This window comes from Notolepis coatsorum (genome assembly GCF_963971535.1).
Source record: "Notolepis coatsorum genome assembly, chromosome: 8".
NCBI lineage: Eukaryota > Metazoa > Chordata > Actinopteri > Aulopiformes > Paralepididae > Notolepis > Notolepis coatsorum.
Window position 1 is genome coordinate 140,049,208 of NC_140172.1, and position 17,466 is coordinate 140,066,673.

Below are 17,466 nucleotides of genomic sequence, written 5' to 3' on the forward strand. Positions count from 1 at the left end.
CGGCTTGAAGGACCAATTGTAACTGAGGGGTACAATTCCCTGACTGTATTGAGAGTATGGTATTATTAAACCACTACTTAGTTATGTACTTTAATTACTGGCCATACAGTACACGGTATATATGGTGAACACCCACACAATAACACAGCTTAACAAAGAAAGTCCTGTTTAGAATATTTATTAGAAGAGCAGCAATAGTAGATTACAGTATTGAGAATTAGGGTCGCGCTTGTATGGCGAAGAATATGCATAAATATGTCAAGAGCGTAAGTCCATGAGCATATTACGATGGGGATAATTAATACCACCTGTAGCATAAGAATTATATAAGGCACACTCGTAGGTCAGCTGGAGATACTAAGGGGGTTCCCTCCGGTTGTAAGCCAGCAGAGGAGAGGAATGTTCGGGAGCAAAAGTCTGGATCAACGAGGAATCAATAAGCTCCAGCTACGGGAGGCGGTACATATACTCCCCTCGATCGGCAGACAAAAGCAGCAGCTATAATCCAAGTATGCTCGACAGCATGGATGAAAGCCAGCCAGCCTCTTCCTAGAGACGGGCTCGAGTGATGCTCCTCACGGGTAGATCCCACACAGCAGTGGGGTAGACGGTTCTCTGCTCCAGCAGCCACAGTACCAAAAGCAATATAATCCAGCCGGAAAAGGCTCTGTATTCGCCGGTGTAGATTCTCCTGTGCACGGTACTTCACATTTAACTAGGTCGAACTTGACGTTATTTCACTAAGCTCTGACACTTTTACTATCCTATTCGCACGCGGTTCTAAGTGCTCTATTTAGACGCAAGGTTGCTCACTTCACTTGGTCGTTGACTCGTGGTGAAGGCTTCAACTTGTTGGGTTAACTAACTGCTGTATCCACCTGCGACGTATTTATACGTAAGGTGAATAATCTAGTGCCAACCTCAGTTCTGTCTCGCATTACTGCGCAAACCTGGGCATGTTGAGACATGTCTTAGCGGTGGCTTTGAACTAGACATTGGGGGTATGGCCGTTGGCGCCTAGGGGGTCGCTGTCCAATAGGAGAACGAATATTATGGTCTGGCCTGTACCTAGGTAAAGGGATATTCCGTGTATATGTACAAAGAATATACAAGGGATATCAGACGATATACAAATATTATACAATATATCTCAAGTAATAAATATATATATTCGGTTTAATCTGACCCTTTGTAACAATCAAGCTAGAATTGATGTCAGATAGTCCTTACCTGTGATTGGGAGTATTCCAAAAATAATATTCCAATTGTTTGATCGCCATCTGGTCCATCTGATGTCCATCTGGTCCACGACATAACCCACCACAACATATGGATCGGGAGCATTTGACGCGCTTCAATGCAATCGGGAGAACCGCTCGACTCGCCCGACCCAGAAAACTGCGCCCGGAGACATTCGAGTGTAACACAGGGTCTTGAACAGGGTTTACTGCACTCTCGATACTGCCACCTGTGAGGATCTGGCCGGTACTGCACCCTCAGGGTCGCAGTAAGCCTTCTAACAGCAACATATGGGTCCCTGACATTGAATAGAATATTACATTCGAAAAAAAGGAAAAATGATCAAATAACGTATGTAAACGTTGTTGGCGGGGAATGAGTTTAAGGTGGATAAAACTTACCAAAAACATTTACAATGATACTGGCCTCAGAATTCCCCTCGATATCAGGCAGGTTGTGGACGGTACAGGTGTAGACTCCACTGTCTGATGTCTGCATGTTGTGTATGACTATTGAGGCGTCTTTAGTCGTGTTGGGCTGTGACGGAGGCTGAAGCCGGTCCTTATACGCCGCTGCGATGACATCCAGGCCTCCCTGGTAGTAATAAACCTGCAATTAAAAAGACAATGCGTAGGCGGTCAGGTGGCGTAGCGGAGATTGCGCTCGTCACCAACGCAGGAGATGCTGGGTTCGAGCCCAGCTCTCGGCGTTGCTACCAGCTTGGCTGGTCGTTCATACTAATACAATTGGCAGTATTAGGGGGTGGGAAGCTGGTGGGTGGGAAAACTGGCGTTGTGGACAGCGACGCCTACAGGTCAGGTCTCGGCGCTTGCTCAGCGGGGGCAGGACCTGGTGGAGATAGCGTGCCCTCCCACGCGTTACACTTCACCAATGAGAGTCCTCGCTGCCAAGTGAAAAGACGTCACTGGCAGTCACTGACGTCACTCTCTGTGCGTTCAGTAGAATCTGGCTCCATGTTAGCCTAGCTTAGCACAATGAATGGAAGCGGATATGGCCGGTTAGCCTTTGAGAGAGGTGTTAGTTGGACAATGCCTAGGCTAACCGGCCATGTCCACTTCCATTCATTGTGCTAAGCTAGGCTAATGTGCAGCCAGATAGCTTTTCTACTGAACGCACAGAGAGAAAACTGGTATCTATCTTCTTGTCTCTTTCTGGAGAAGACGGTAAGCTAATTTCCCAAAATGTTGGTGTGTTCCTTTAAGTTAAGTTAAGTTGTACCTTTATTAATCTCCTTGGGGAAATTCATCCTCCTGCATTTAACCCATATTAACTTGTTAGGACCAGTGGGGCACTTTATTGTGACATTTGCACTCTGGTTGGATGCCAAACGTCTTTTCATTGTACTGTACTTGTGCTGTATGAAGACAATACATTTAAATCGAATCTAATATTTCTTAAATTAAAATGTGACGCCTTCATAGCACATGCAACCCCAACATCATCCATCTGGTCAGTCTTTCAATTTATTGACCACTTCATCATTAGTCCTGAGATACGTAACCAAGTACAACTTCCAACACTGACGATGCGCTCTCTCAGGTACTACACAACACCCTCTCTCACCTAGACAGCCAGAAGGGGGGCTATGTGAGACTGTTGTTCATTGACTATAGCTCAGCTTTCAACACCATAGTCCCCACCAGACTGGTGGACAAGCTGATTGAGCTGGGTCTGAGCTCCGCTCTAAGCGCCTGGATACTGGACTTTCTAAGTGAAAGGCCTCAGGCGGTCAGGGTGGGGGGTCAGACCTCCAACACCATCACCTTGAGTATCGGGTCCCCCCAGGGCTGTGTTCTGAGCCCCCTGCTGTATTCACTCTACACACATGATTGTGTGGCCAAGTTCAGCTCCAACTCCATAGTGAAGTTGACACAGTGGTGGGGCTGATCTCTGACAACGACGAGAAGGTCTACCGGGAGGAGGTTGATGTACTGGCACGCTGGTGTCAGGACAACAGCCTGCTCCTGAACATTGGTAAAACCAAGGAGCTGATCGTGGATTTTAGGAGAACACAGCAGGGGACACACACACCACTGTGCATAAACGGGGCTACCGTGGACAGGGTGAGCAGCTTTAAGTACCTGGGGGTCCACATCTCAGAGGACCTGGCATGGACAACACACATAGACTCAGTCGTAAAAAAGGCGAAGCAGCGCCTCTACCACCTGAGACAGTTAAGGAAGTTCAGAGTATCGGGGAAGATACTCCAGTCCTTCTAGTCCGGAGCTGTAGAGAGCATCTTGACTGGAAACATCACTGCCTGGTATGGAAACAGCAAGGCACAGGACAAGAAGGCCCTACAGAGAGTGGTGCACTCAGCTGAGCGTACTACAGGGATTGCACTACCACCCCTGCAGGTCTTATATAACAAGAGGTGCAAATCCAGAGCCTGCAGAATAATGAAAGACCCTCACCACCCCAACAACAGCCTGTTCAAGCTGTTCAAGCAAACGCCTGCGCACACCGGCAACTAGGACAGAGAGACTTCGGCTCAGCTTCTTCCCCCAGGCCATCAGAGTCTTGAACACTGAACTCTCCACACACAAGCACACATGAGCACACACACAACACACATACTGTATACGCTCACACACTAACAGACACTTTAGCACGAACACACACACACACACACACACACACACACACACACATGCTGCACACGCTCACACTCAACGGTCACTTTACACGATGAAAAGGTCACTTTAAAAAAAGAACGGGAGTGGTTCTTGTATAGTAAATAGATGGATATAGCAAGATAGCATAAGGATATATAGTATAACTGTATATTGTAAAGTATAGTATTGTATAGTAGTGTACAGACTACTATACAATAGTAGTTTAAAAAAAAAAAAAAAAAAAAAAAAAAAAAAAAATCTAACCCTAACTAACCATACTGTCATGCACTTGTCCTAATAAACTAACCTACACTGTAGCACTCAACACTTTGATGAACATTGTTACTCAGCTGATAGAGTTGTGCTCTTCCTGATGGCTTGTCGTACAGAACTTGTAAGTCGCTTTGGATAAAAGCGTCAGCTAAATGACTAAATGTAAATGTAAATGTACATAAGACCCAGTGCCTCATCCGTAGCTAACACTGTATTGCATTATCGCAGGACCTTAACATGTCTTTACCATGCTTTTTGTAAACTTTATGTACATTATACCTGTTATGTCTTATTCTTATTACTTGTATTATTGCACAATCGCTGCAGGCATGACTACCCGCATTTCACTGTATGCTTGTATGCCGTGACAAATAAAACTCTTGACTTGATTTGAACACTATCTTCAAATGTCTTCCAACAAAATCATCTACACGCAAAATCACTTGACGATCGATCAATCGATCAAATTAATATACAATCATTACTGTTGATGAATAATAAGTTAATGTACAATCATTAGGCTGCTATCCATCCAGTATAGGCTACGTTTAGAAATCAGTTGTTTCTTGTGTCTCTGTCCTATTGCCCTCAACTCTACAAGCTGAACTTAAAATCTACTGCAAGCTGAACTTAAACGCTACTGTGGGCTGCAAGCTGAACTTAAACGCTACTGTGGGCTGCAAGCTGAACTTACTGTGGGCTGCAAGCTGAACTTAAACGCTACTGTGGGCTGCAAGCTGAACTTAAACGTTACTGTGGGCTGCAAGCTGAACTTAAACGCTACTGTGGGCTGCAAGCTGAACTTAAACGCTACTGTGGGCTGCAAGCTGAACTTAAACGCTACTCTGGGCTGCAAGCTGAACTTAAACGTTACTGTGGGCTGCAAGCTGAACTTAAACACTACTGTGGGCTGCAAGCTGAACTTAAACACTACTGTGGGCTGCAAGCTGAACTTAAACGCTACTGTGGGCTGCAAGCTGAACTTAAACGTTACTGTGGGCTGCAAGCTGAACTTAAACACTACTCTGGGCTGCAAGCTGAACTTAAACGTTACTGTGGGCTGCAAGCTGAACTTAAACGTTACTGTGGGCTGCAAGCTGAACTTAAACACTACTGTGGGCTGCAAGCTGAACTTAAACACTACTGTGGGCTGCAAGCTGAACTTAAACACTACTGTGGGCTGCAAGCTGAACTTAAACACTACTGTGGGCTGCAAGCTGAACTTAAAAGCTGCTGTGGGCTGCAAGCTGAACTTAAACGTTACTGTGGGCTGCAAGCTGAACTTAAACACTACTGTGGGCTGCAAGCTGAACTTAAAAGCTGCTGTGGGCTGCAAGCTGAACTTAAACGTTACTGTGGGCTGCAAGCTGAACTTAAACGTTACTGTGGGCTGCAAGCTGAACTTAAACACTACTGTGGGCTGCAAGCTGAACTTAAACACTACTGTGGGCTGCAAGCTGAACTTAAAAGCTGCTGTGGGCTGCAAGCTGAACTTAAACGCTACTGTGGGCTGCAAGCTGAACTTAAACACTACTGTGGGCTGCAAGCTGAACTTAAAAGCTGCTGTGGGCTGCAAGCTGAACTTAAACGCTACTGTGGGCTGCAAGCTGAACTTAAAAGCTGCTGTGGGCTGCAAGCTGAACTTAAACGTTACTGTGGGCTGCAAGCTGAACTTAAACACTACTGTGGGCTGCAAGCTGAACTTAAAAGCTGCTGTGGGCTGCAAGCTGAACTTAAAAGCTGATGTGGGCTGCAAGCTGAACTTAAACGCTACTGTGGGCTGCAAGCTGAACTTAAAAGCTGCTGTGGGCTGCAAGCTGAACTTAAACGCTACTGTGGGCTGCAAGCTGAACTTAAAAGCTGCTGTGGGCTGCAAGCTGAACTTAAACGCCACTGTGGGCTGCAAGCTGAACTTAAACGCTACTGTGGGCTGCAAGCTGAACTTAAACGCCACTGTGGGCTGCAAGCTGAACTTAAACGTTACTGTGGGCTGCAAGCTGAACTTAAACGCTACTGTGGGCTGCAAGCTGAACTTACTCTGGGCTGCAAGCTGAACTTAAACGTTACTGTGGGCTGCAAGCTGTACTTAAACGCTACTGTGGGCTGCAAGCTGAACTTAAACGCTACTGTGGGCTGCAAGCTGAACTTACTCTGGGCTGCAAGCTGAACTTAAACGCTACTGTGGGCTGCAAGTTGAACTTACTCTGGGCTGCAAGCTGAACTTAAACACTACTGTGGGCTGCAAGCTGAACTTAAACACTACTGTGGGCTGCAAGCTGAACTTTCTCTGGGCTGCAAGCTGAACTTAAACATTACTGTGGGCTGCAAGCTGAACTTTCTCTGGGCTGCAAGCTGAACTTAAACACTACTGTGGGCTGCAAGCTGAACTTAAAAGCTGCTGTTGGCTGCAAGCTGAAATTAAAAGCTGCTGTTGGCTGCAAGCTGAACTTAAAAGCTGCTGTGGGCTGCAAGCTGAACTTAAACGCTACTGTGGGCTGCAAGCTGAACTTAAAAGCTGCTGTGGGCTGCAAGCTGAACTTAAAAGCTGCTGTGGGCTGCAAGCTGAACTTAAAAGCTGCTGTGGGCTGCAAGCTGAACTTAAAAGCTGCTGTGGGCTGCAAGCTGAACTTAAAAGCTGCTGTGGGCTGCAAGCTGAACTTAAAAGCTGCTGTGGGCTGCAAGCAGAACTAAAAGGGGACCTATTGTGAAAATGTCCTTTCCCTGTGTTTGCATTTACAGAACAAGGGCTTGTCCCAACACTGAGGAAATGTGTGAAGAGATCTTGATAAAATGAGCATGTACAAAATGGCGGCTTGCTCGTAAATCCTCCACCTAAAGGTTGAACCGAAAATATGTTTCCGACAACATCTTTAACGACAAGATTGCTGTGCTATTGCTGGATCTTGAGTCATATTTGATCTGCAACGTTTAGTCTGTTTGATCTGAATTCCATTTCGACGGTACAGGTTAGTTCAAGCTCGTTACAGCCACAGAAACAGCCCGTTGAGAACAGGACTGAAACAGAGAGGTTGAGTCTTTTTCTTCCAGCAAAACACGTTTAAAACATGTTTAGTGGTCCTATATTAACTTGCTGAAAAGGACTAAAATATGTCCCCTTTAAAGATGAATGGCACTTTGCCCAACATCTTTTTCAAATGCAACTAGGCAGATTTGGTGCAATAGTTGAAGCTGCCTGAAAGGGCCAAGTCAGTGTTAGCATGTCAACGCTCAGGGGTGTAAAGTACTTGAGTAATTGTACTTCGTTATACTACTTAAGTACTGTTTTGGGGGATTTGTACTTTACTCAAGTATTATTAGGTTTGTATACTTGTACTTTTACTCAATTACATTTCAGAGAAAAAAAACTCCTTACATTTAAAATGCAGACCTACAAAGTACAAATCTAGCAGGTCCAACCATTTTAATTTGTATATTTGTTTCTCTGGCCAAACTAACGTTAACGTTATTAATCCTGCGGCCGCACTTTAAAAAATAAAAAACAGCCAATCAAATCCCCATCAATGGAAAATGAACCTGCCAATATATTGGTCCTTGTGCAATAGACAGTCAGAGTGACAAGCTACAGAAGACGGCCACAAACGATAGTGATGAAGAGGACGACGAAACGGAACATTTCATTGCCCGGGAATAAAAAAAGTTTTAACTTTAACTTTTTAGTACTTAAGTACATTTAAAAGTAGAAACTTTTAAACTTTTATTCAAGTGTGTTTTTAGCCAGATACTCAGACTTTTACTTGAGTAGGATTTTGAGACGGTACCCATACTTTCACTTAAGTATAATTGCTGGGTACTTTTTACACCCCTGACAACGCTACAGCATGAGGACCTTACTTCAGATACTGTAGTTCAAACAGGAAGTTGACTAGCGTGGCAATTTAATTGAGCAGTTCCTGGTCTTGACTATAACAATGCTGTCTGTATGTCAACGCATCCAATGGTGCATAGAGTGTAACCCTTTCACTGCCGCAATACAGAAGGTTAACCCTTTACTATCACACTACCGATGGTTAACCTTCTGTAGTGTGGCAGTGAAAGGGTTAACCTGCTGTTGTGTGGCATTGAAAGGGTTAACATTATGTGTATTGTCACAGTGAAACGGTTAACCGTCTGGTAGTGCGGCAGTGAAAGGGTTAAGGACCATAAAACAAAGGTGCCTTGTTAAAGTGTAGCGTTAAGTAAAATAATAATAATACATAAATAAGATAAGATAAGATGTTCCTTTGTTTATCTCCTTGGGGAAATCTGCGCGTCATAGCAGCATGAGGGGGAGGGTGGAGGGGAGGTAAGTAAGCTGAACTTAAACACTACTGTGGGCTGCAAGCTGAACTTAAACACTACTGTGGGCTGCAAGCTGAACTTAAACACTACTGTGGGCTGCAAGCTGAACTTAAACGTTACTGTGGGCTGCAAGCTGAACTTAAACGCTACTGTGGGCTGCAAGCTGAACTTAAACACTACTGTGGGCTGCAAGCTGAACTTAAACGTTACTGTGGGCTGCAAGCTGAACTTAAAAGCTGCTGTGGGCTGCAAGCTGAACTTAAACGCTACTGTGGGCTGAAAGCTGAACTTAAAAGCTGCTGTGGGCTGCAAGCTGAACTTAAACGTTACTGTGGGCTGCAAGCTGAACTTAAACACTACTGTGGGCTGCAAGCTGAACTTAAAAGCTGCTGTGGGCTGCAAGCTGAACTTAAACGCTACTGTGGGCTGCAAGCTGAACTTAAAAGCTGCTGTGGGCTGCAAGCTGAACTTAAAAGCTGCTGTGGGCTGCAAGCTGAACTTAAACGCCACTGTGGGCTGCAAGCTGAACTTAAACGCTACTGTGGGCTGCAAGCTGAACTTAAACGCCACTGTGGGCTGCAAGCTGAACTTAAACGTTACTGTGGGCTGCAAGCTGAACTTAAACGCTACTGTGGGCTGCAAGCTGAACTTACTCTGGGCTGCAAGCTGAACTTAAACGTTACTGTGGGCTGCAAGCTGTACTTAAACGCTACTGTGGGCTGCAAGCTGAACTTAAACGCTACTGTGGGCTGCAAGCTGAACTTACTCTGGGCTGCAAGCTGAACTTAAACGCTACTGTGGGCTGCAAGTTGAACTTAAACGTTACTGTGGGCTGCAAGCTGAACTTAAACGCTACTGTGGGCTGCAAGCTGAACTTAAAAGCTGCTGTGGGCTGCAAGCTGAACTTAAACGCCACTGTGGGCTGCAAGCTGAACTTAAACGCTACTGTGGGCTGCAAGCTGAACTTAAACGCCACTGTGGGCTGCAAGCTGAACTTAAACGTTACTGTGGGCTGCAAGCTGAACTTAAACGCTACTGTGGGCTGCAAGCTGAACTTACTCTGGGCTGCAAGCTGAACTTAAACGTTACTGTGGGCTGCAAGCTGTACTTAAACGCTACTGTGGGCTGCAAGCTGAACTTAAACGCTACTGTGGGCTGCAAGCTGAACTTACTCTGGGCTGCAAGCTGAACTTAAACGCTACTGTGGGCTGCAAGTTGAACTTACTCTGGGCTGCAAGCTGAACTTAAACACTACTGTGGGCTGCAAGCTGAACTTAAACACTACTGTGGGCTGCAAGCTGAACTTTCTCTGGGCTGCAAGCTGAACTTAAACATTACTGTGGGCTGCAAGCTGAACTTTCTCTGGGCTGCAAGCTAAACTTAAACACTACTGTGGGCTGCAAGCTGAACTTAAAAGCTGCTGTTGGCTGCAAGCTGAAATTAAAAGCTGCTGTTGGCTGCAAGCTGAACTTAAAAGCTGCTGTGGGCTGCAAGCTGAACTTAAACGCTACTGTGGGCTGCAAGCTGAACTTAAAAGCTGCTGTGGGCTGCAAGCTGAACTTAAAAGCTGCTGTGGGCTGCAAGCTGAACTTAAAAGCTGCTGTGGGCTGCAAGATGAACTTAAAAGCTGCTGTGGGCTGCAAGCTGAACTTAAAAGCTGCTGTGGGCTGCAAGCTGAACTTAAAAGCTGCTGTGGGCTGCAAGCAGAACTAAAAGGGGACCTATTGTGAAAATGTCCTTTCCCTGTGTTTGCATTTACAGAACAAGGGCTTGTCCCAACACTGAGGAAATGTGTGAAGAGATCTTGATAAAATGAGCATGTACAAAATGGCGGCTTGCTCGTAAATCCTCCACCTAAAGGTTGAACCGAAAATATGTTTCCGACAACATCTTTAACGACAAGATTGCTGTGCTATTGCTGGATCTTGAGTCATATTTGATCTGCAACGTTTAGTCTGTTTGATCTGAATTCCATTTCGACGGTACAGGTTAGTTCAAGCTCGTTACAGCCACAGAAACAGCCCGTTGAGAACAGGACTGAAACAGAGAGGTTGAGTCTTTTTCTTCCAGCAAAACACGTTTAAAACATGTTTAGTGGTCCTATATTAACTTGCTGAAAAGGACTAAAATATGTCCCCTTTAAAGATGAATGGCACTTTGCCCAACATCTTTTTCAAATGCAACTAGGCAGATTTGGTGCAATAGTTGAAGCTGCCTGAAAGGGCCAAGTCAGTGTTAGCATGTCAACGCTCAGGGGTGTAAAGTACTTGAGTAATTGTACTTCGTTATACTACTTAAGTACTGTTTTGGGGGATTTGTACTTTACTCAAGTATTATTAGGTTTGTATACTTGTACTTTTACTCAATTACATTTCAGAGAAAAAAAACTCCTTACATTTAAAATGCAGACCTACAAAGTACAAATCTAGCAGGTCCAACCATTTTAATTTGTATATTTGTTTCTCTGGCCAAACTAACGTTAACGTTATTAATCCTGCGGCCGCACTTTAAAAAATAAAAAACAGCCAATCAAATCCCCATCAATGGAAAATGAACCTGCCAATATATTGGTCCTTGTGCAATAGACAGTCAGAGTGACAAGCTACAGAAGACGGCCACAAACGATAGTGATGAAGAGGACGACGAAACGGAACATTTCATTGCCCGGGAATAAAAAAAGTTTTAACTTTAACTTTTTAGTACTTAAGTACATTTAAAAGTAGAAACTTTTAAACTTTTATTCAAGTGTGTTTTTAGCCAGATACTCAGACTTTTACTTGAGTAGGATTTTGAGACGGTACCCATACTTTCACTTAAGTATAATTGCTGGGTACTTTTTACACCCCTGACAACGCTACAGCATGAGGACCTTACTTCAGATACTGTAGTTCAAACAGGAAGTTGACTAGCGTGGCAATTTAATTGAGCAGTTCCTGGTCTTGACTATAACAATGCTGTCTGTATGTCAACGCATCCAATGGTGCATAGAGTGTAACCCTTTCACTGCCGCACTACAGAAGGTTAACCCTTTACTATCACACTACCGATGGTTAACCTTCTGTAGTGTGGCAGTGAAAGGGTTAACCTGCTGTTGTGTGGCATTGAAAGGGTTAACATTATGTGTATTGTCACAGTGAAACGGTTAACCGTCTGGTAGTGCGGCAGTGAAAGGGTTAAGGACCATAAAACAAAGGTGCCTTGTTAAAGTGTAGCGTTAAGTAAAATAATAATAATAATAATACATAAATAAGATAAGATAAGATGTTCCTTTGTTTATCTCCTTGGGGAAATCTGCGCGTCATAGCAGCATGAGGGGGAGGGTGGAGGGGAGGTAAGTATGGGCAGGGTAATAGTAGAAAGACATAAATATAGGCAATCAAATTAACTCTGAATAAAACTAAAAGGTGCAGATGAGCGTCTGTATGCGTTCATATGTTACAATAAATATAGGCAATAAAAACCTTAATCTGAATATATACCATGAGTAAAGAGTGAAGATCTGAATGTAAAAAATCAAAATCACTTCTTCAATCAACATCTGAAATGAAAAAAATAAAAATAAACTAACCTTCTTACTGTCTTCTACTATCATGCACTCTCCCTAGTATACTAATATGTCTCTACTACTATGCACTCAACACTGCAGCACCCAACTTTCAACACTGTTTGATGAATTACTTAGCTGAAAGAGTTGTACCCTTCCTGCTGACTTGTTGTCGTACAGAACTTGTAAGTCGCTTTGGATAAAAGCGTTCAGCTAAATGACTAAATGTAAAAGTAAACATGGTAAACATGGTTGTAACATGGTGTTATTCACCGGCTAAGATGCAAAACTGTATTCATAATTTATATTCTCCTTTGTTTCATCACAATTTACTCAAGCCTAGTAACAGACACAATATTTCGGACACTGGGAATACACTGGGAATATGATCGTTGCGATCGATGTGAAATCATTGTAGGATCAAAGTAGGATTGATGTCCTATAGTTCTTACCTTTGCTAGGAGGTATCCCAAAAATAATATTCCAATGGTCTGATCGCGATTTCCAGTATTGGAGACTCGAGGTCTCAGAATGAGTCCCAATGATACACCGAGGTCCGTGAGACTGTATAGAATATTAAAATCGAATAAAAGAAAAAACTATGAAAATGATCGAAAATCCGAGTATAGTCGGGTTCTGGCACTCAACCGCTGGCGAGATAACCCGACTATAGTCGTGATTGGCGCTGAATGTGTTAACAGGCTAAGTAATTTTTTTAGTGCCTATGTCCTCAGCCAATCAGAACGCTTGTTACCTTAAAAAATCCCCATCTGCCTAACTCACCCATGTGACTTGTGCATTTTAACGTTACATACACAGATGGCGATCGCATGACTTGAAAAAATGCCTAAGTTACAACATATTTAGAAGTCACCTTGTTTTTTTACGCAATGGTTGTTGTGTTTTTGTATTTTTGAAAACTTGTTGATACACCTTGTGGAACTTATTTTCAAAATATAAATGAAAAACACATTTGCTGGAAAATTCGTTTTTTCATCTTTTCCAAAAATCGTGAAAAATTACTTAGGCAATTATCGCGTGAGTGAGGCTAACGATATGCACCTGCTTAGGGATCAGGTTGGAGTGCAGAGCCACAAAGTCCCACTGGATGGTGAGCCTGTTGGTGGGCGCGGAGGTGGTGAAGCTGCAGTGGAGAGACGCGCTGCCGCCCACTGTCACGTTGGCCACCTTCTGCGACGTCTTCACCGAGATGAGGAGGACACGTCCTGCCCACGAGGGAGGACACAGATAAATAAAGTGTTTTACAAACTCTGTTCACACTTGGGAAATGGTTTCAACCCGAAACAAACAAAGACGAAATGCAAACAAAATGCTAAAATTAGGTAGAGATGTAGGGCAAATCCTTTAGTAATAAATAGATAAAATAATGGTGTAAAAAGTGTTAAAGGTGAATGTAGATACGTAGATAAATAAAGTGTTTTCCAAACTCTGTTCACACTTGAGAAATGGTTTCAACCCGAAACAAACAAAGACGAAATGCAAACTAAATGCAAACTAAATGCTAAAATTAGGTAGAGATGTAGTGCAAATCCTTTAGTAATAAATAGATAAAATATGGTGTAAAAACTGTTAAAGGTGAATGTAGATACGTAGAAAGTAGATAAATAAAGTGTTTTCCAAACTCTGTTCACACTTGGGAAATGGTTTCAACCCGAAACAAACAAAGACGAAACGCAAGAAAAATGCTAAAATTAGGTAGAGAAGTAGTGCAAATCCTTTAGTAATAACTAGATAAAACATGGTGTCCAATTTTTTAAAAGTGTTAAAGGTGGATGTAGATACGTAGAAAGTAGATAAATAAAGTGTTTTCCAAACTCTGTTCACACTTCGGAAATGATTTCAACCGAAACAATCAAAGACGAAATGTGTGTATAAAATGGTGCCTAAAATCTTGAAGTTCAAGTTTCAAGTTTCAAGTTTTGTTTTAATTTGTCAGATAATAAGGTACATGTACATTATAGTGAAGTGAAATGCTTGGTTCTGTATGAGCCTCCTGCGATTTTGCTTCAGTTCATACAATAAAAAAAGTTAAAAGAAGAAAGACCAAACACTATACAAAATATACAATAGGCCTATACAAACTAAAGTACAAATTGCAAAAATGAGGTAGAGATGTATTGCAAATATTTTAGTAATACATAGATTAAATATGGTGTAGTGTTAAAAAGTGTTTAAAGTATCTAAAGTGAATGTTAAAGGTGAATGTAAGTAGAAAGTAGATAAATAAAGTGTATACACTTGAGACATGATTTCAACCAAAACAAACAAATACAAAATGTACGTACAAAATGGCGCCTAAAATCTTGAAATCATGAAACGTGCCCTTAAGTATTAATAATAATAAAAATACTAATAATACAAATTAGAAGATTTACCTATTATGCTCATGAGCACCAAAAAGCTCAATGTGGACGACATCTTCTGGAGAATTCCGGTGTTATACTCAAAGATATCACAGATACTCGCTAACGCTGCCAATTCTCTCCTTCCGATCCTCACCTCCTGAGAGCAACGCCCAGTGAGAGGATCTCGACTCTACGGCATCCTGAGGTGAGGTTTCTGCGCTGTACGTCGTGGACTGGACTGGTATTGTGCCTGTTGATAACACAAAGAACTGTTTGCATATCTGTGTTTGCTAGACTGGGTGTGAACATTGCTGTTTTCTTTAAATGATTTAGCATTTTTATTTTTATTTTTTTTGTCAAACTGGATGTGCTTGAGAAAACACCACATAAGTCATTTACCAATGTTTTATACTGGTATACATTTTCTGTATATTTTATTTTATATAGATTGGAGTTTTAATATTTATAACTGACTGTTAAAGGAACATGTCAACATTGTCTGAAATGTGCTTATCATCTTCTGCAGACAAGCAGATAGATACCAATTTCCTCTCTGTGCGTTCAGTAGAGAGATATCCGTCGGCGAGCTAGCCTAGCTTAGCGCAAATCAATGGAAGCGGATATGGATTGGCTAGCCTCTCCAGGGAGGAAACCGATGTTAGCTTTAGGCTAGAGCCGTGTTTACTTGTTTCTTTAATAGTTGTCATACAGAACTTGTTGTCACTTTCACACTGAACGGTCAGTCTTCTACAGTAGCCTCTTAGCTCTACTGAGTATATTATTCTAACAGAACAAAAGACGATTTAGTCAAACACAACAATTGGCACTAATTATGCAGTGCTTTTAGCTGTGGCTCAACAGTTCTCCCTCTGCATCTTGTACTGTAAGCCACTGTGGGTTCAGGGCCTCTGACAAACAAACTCACGTAATTTAATCTCCACCTGGCTTTTATCGCTGAGCCAGAGAAACAATGCAACTCTCTGCTTATCTCCGGGGAGTTCACTCCCTGGTGCGGCTAACTTATCAAAAGGCACTTTCACCCCTGGCACTCTGCCCGCACCCAGCGGCGTAGCGTATGCCCACGTTCGGTGGAGGAAGGACAATGAAATCGCTTGATTAATGGGGGCTAATTATGAGAAGGAGACGGGAGTAATTAAAGGTGTGAAGGACGCTGATCGGGGGCGACATGAGGGATGAAATGCACGGGAGACTCCTGGAGCGATGGGAACGGCCCTGAAGGTGACGGCAACATCACCGCTTTGAATCCCAGCGGGACCAGCTTGTGACAGTGGCAGTGGTGGAAGAAGTACACAGTTCCTTTGCTTAAGTAAAGGTAGAAATACTCTGATAAATGAGTTTTGACCAGTGACTCTGGTCAAAGTAAAAGTCCTCCATTCAAATTCTACTTTTTAGTATTTTGCTATTGAATGTACTTAAGTATCTAAAGTAAAAGTACACATTCTACATGATGTTTGTGTATACATTGATCTATATAGGTTGTGTTAAAGTGGTTGTTATGTTGGAAGAATCAGACAACACGTAGTTTCAGCATGTCGGTGTTTACTGAACTGAAGACACATGCATTGTAACGTACACCAGAACATCAACGTCAACGTCACGTTCGGCCATATGCCGTAACGTGAAACTCAACAGAATAATACGACACTGTCGCAATAGTTAGAACACTAGTTAAAGTGCTGGCACTCGCTAGAGTACCAGACGTAACATTTCCCCCCCCTTCACTCAACCTAGGAGTGATACTCAGTCTCAAAGTCATTCAGGTGTGCAGGCCTGTTGCGCGCTCGGAGTGGGCGGGGCCCGGGCACTGCAACAGCCAATGGCGGAGGTCCCGCAGCCTCAGGCTGAGCCGCGGGTGCTGGGGCTGCAACATCATCAAATTGTCTGTCCTGCAGAGCTATAGCCGCGGGTGCTGGGGCTGCAACATCATTGAATCGTCTGTCCTGCAGAGCTACACCCGCGGGCACACCCTGTCCCGGGGCAGCGGGAGCCTGCACCCTGCGCAGTCGGCCAGCATGCCAACGCGTACCATCAGCCAGCCTGAATGAGGCCGGGCCAAGCTGCTCTCTGACCTGGACCGGGTCAGACCAGAATGACCAGAGCTTGTTGTCCCGGTGGGGTCGCCGAATCCTGACCCAGTCTGAGATGGCGATGGTAGGTGGTCTCGCATGTCGGGTCCTGTCGAAACGGTCCTTCATCCGGCGCTGGCATGCGTTGACTGTGGCTTGAAGCGGTTGGGCTGGAGCCTGAGCCGGAGTAGGGTGCAGCCTGTCCAGGGGCAGCTGAAACTCGCGCCCTAGCATGAGGGAGGCTGGGGAGACGCCTGTGGTGGCGTGTTGAGTAGCCCTGTAGTGCAGGAGCGTCTGTTGGAGACCGTTGATGAATGTGCACCCTTGTGCCAGGTGGGCCCTGATGCCATTCTTCAGGGATTGGTTCAGCCGTTCCACCCCCCGTTCACAGCCGGGTTGTAGAACGACGTGCGGATATGACGTATACCCTTACCCCCCAGGTAGGAGGCCAGTTCGTGGGAGATCATTTGGGGGCCATTGTCTGTCGTGATCCTATTGGGCAGGCCCCAGCGTGTGAACAGGGACTCGAGAATCTCAATCAGCACCCCGGCTGTGACTGAGCCCACGGGCGCCACCTCAGGCCACTTGGAGTGGAGGTCGTAGATCACAACGAGGAAACGCTGGTGATGCGGTACCCCGTGCAGTTCCCCACAGACGTCGAGCTGCAGGTGCTCCCAGGGTTGGGACGGCCAGTCCAATGGCTGCATGGGTGGGGGCGGGGCTGGGGCCCTGGTCTTCCCGCTCAGAAGACAGGCAGTACAGTCCTTGACCAGGATCTCGATTTCCCTGTCGATGCCTGGCCACCACACCAAGTCACGACACCGCTGTTTGAGCCTGACTATGCCCAAGTGGCCCTCGTGCGCCATAGCAAGGATACGCGCCCGAAGGACACTCGGGACCACAGTACAGAGCCCACGAGCGACGCAGGAGTCGTTCCAGCATGACAACTCGTCCCGGAGTCTGCTATAGGGAAGCAGCTCGTCAGGTGTCCTTGCCGGCCAACCCTGCCTGATGTAGGTTGA

At 44.4% G+C, this 17,466-nt stretch overlaps 1 protein-coding gene across 1 annotated transcript in view; it reads right to left on the bottom strand.

Moving 5' to 3' along the window:
* LOC311233609 (V-set and immunoglobulin domain-containing protein 1-like) overlaps nucleotides 1–16,678 on the bottom strand; it is a gene marked incomplete at both ends in the record, with an annotated part of 34,874 nt that extends 18,196 nt beyond the window's left edge. The window contains 3 exons of the mRNA XM_084320576.1: nucleotides 1,641–1,848; nucleotides 13,054–13,217; nucleotides 16,405–16,678. Of these exons, the coding sequence (XP_084176702.1) occupies nucleotides 1,641–1,848; nucleotides 13,054–13,217; nucleotides 16,405–16,678 (646 nt within the window). The remainder of the gene's footprint in view (nucleotides 1–1,640; nucleotides 1,849–13,053; nucleotides 13,218–16,404) is intronic.
* Between the last annotated feature and the right edge of the window lie 788 nt (nucleotides 16,679–17,466).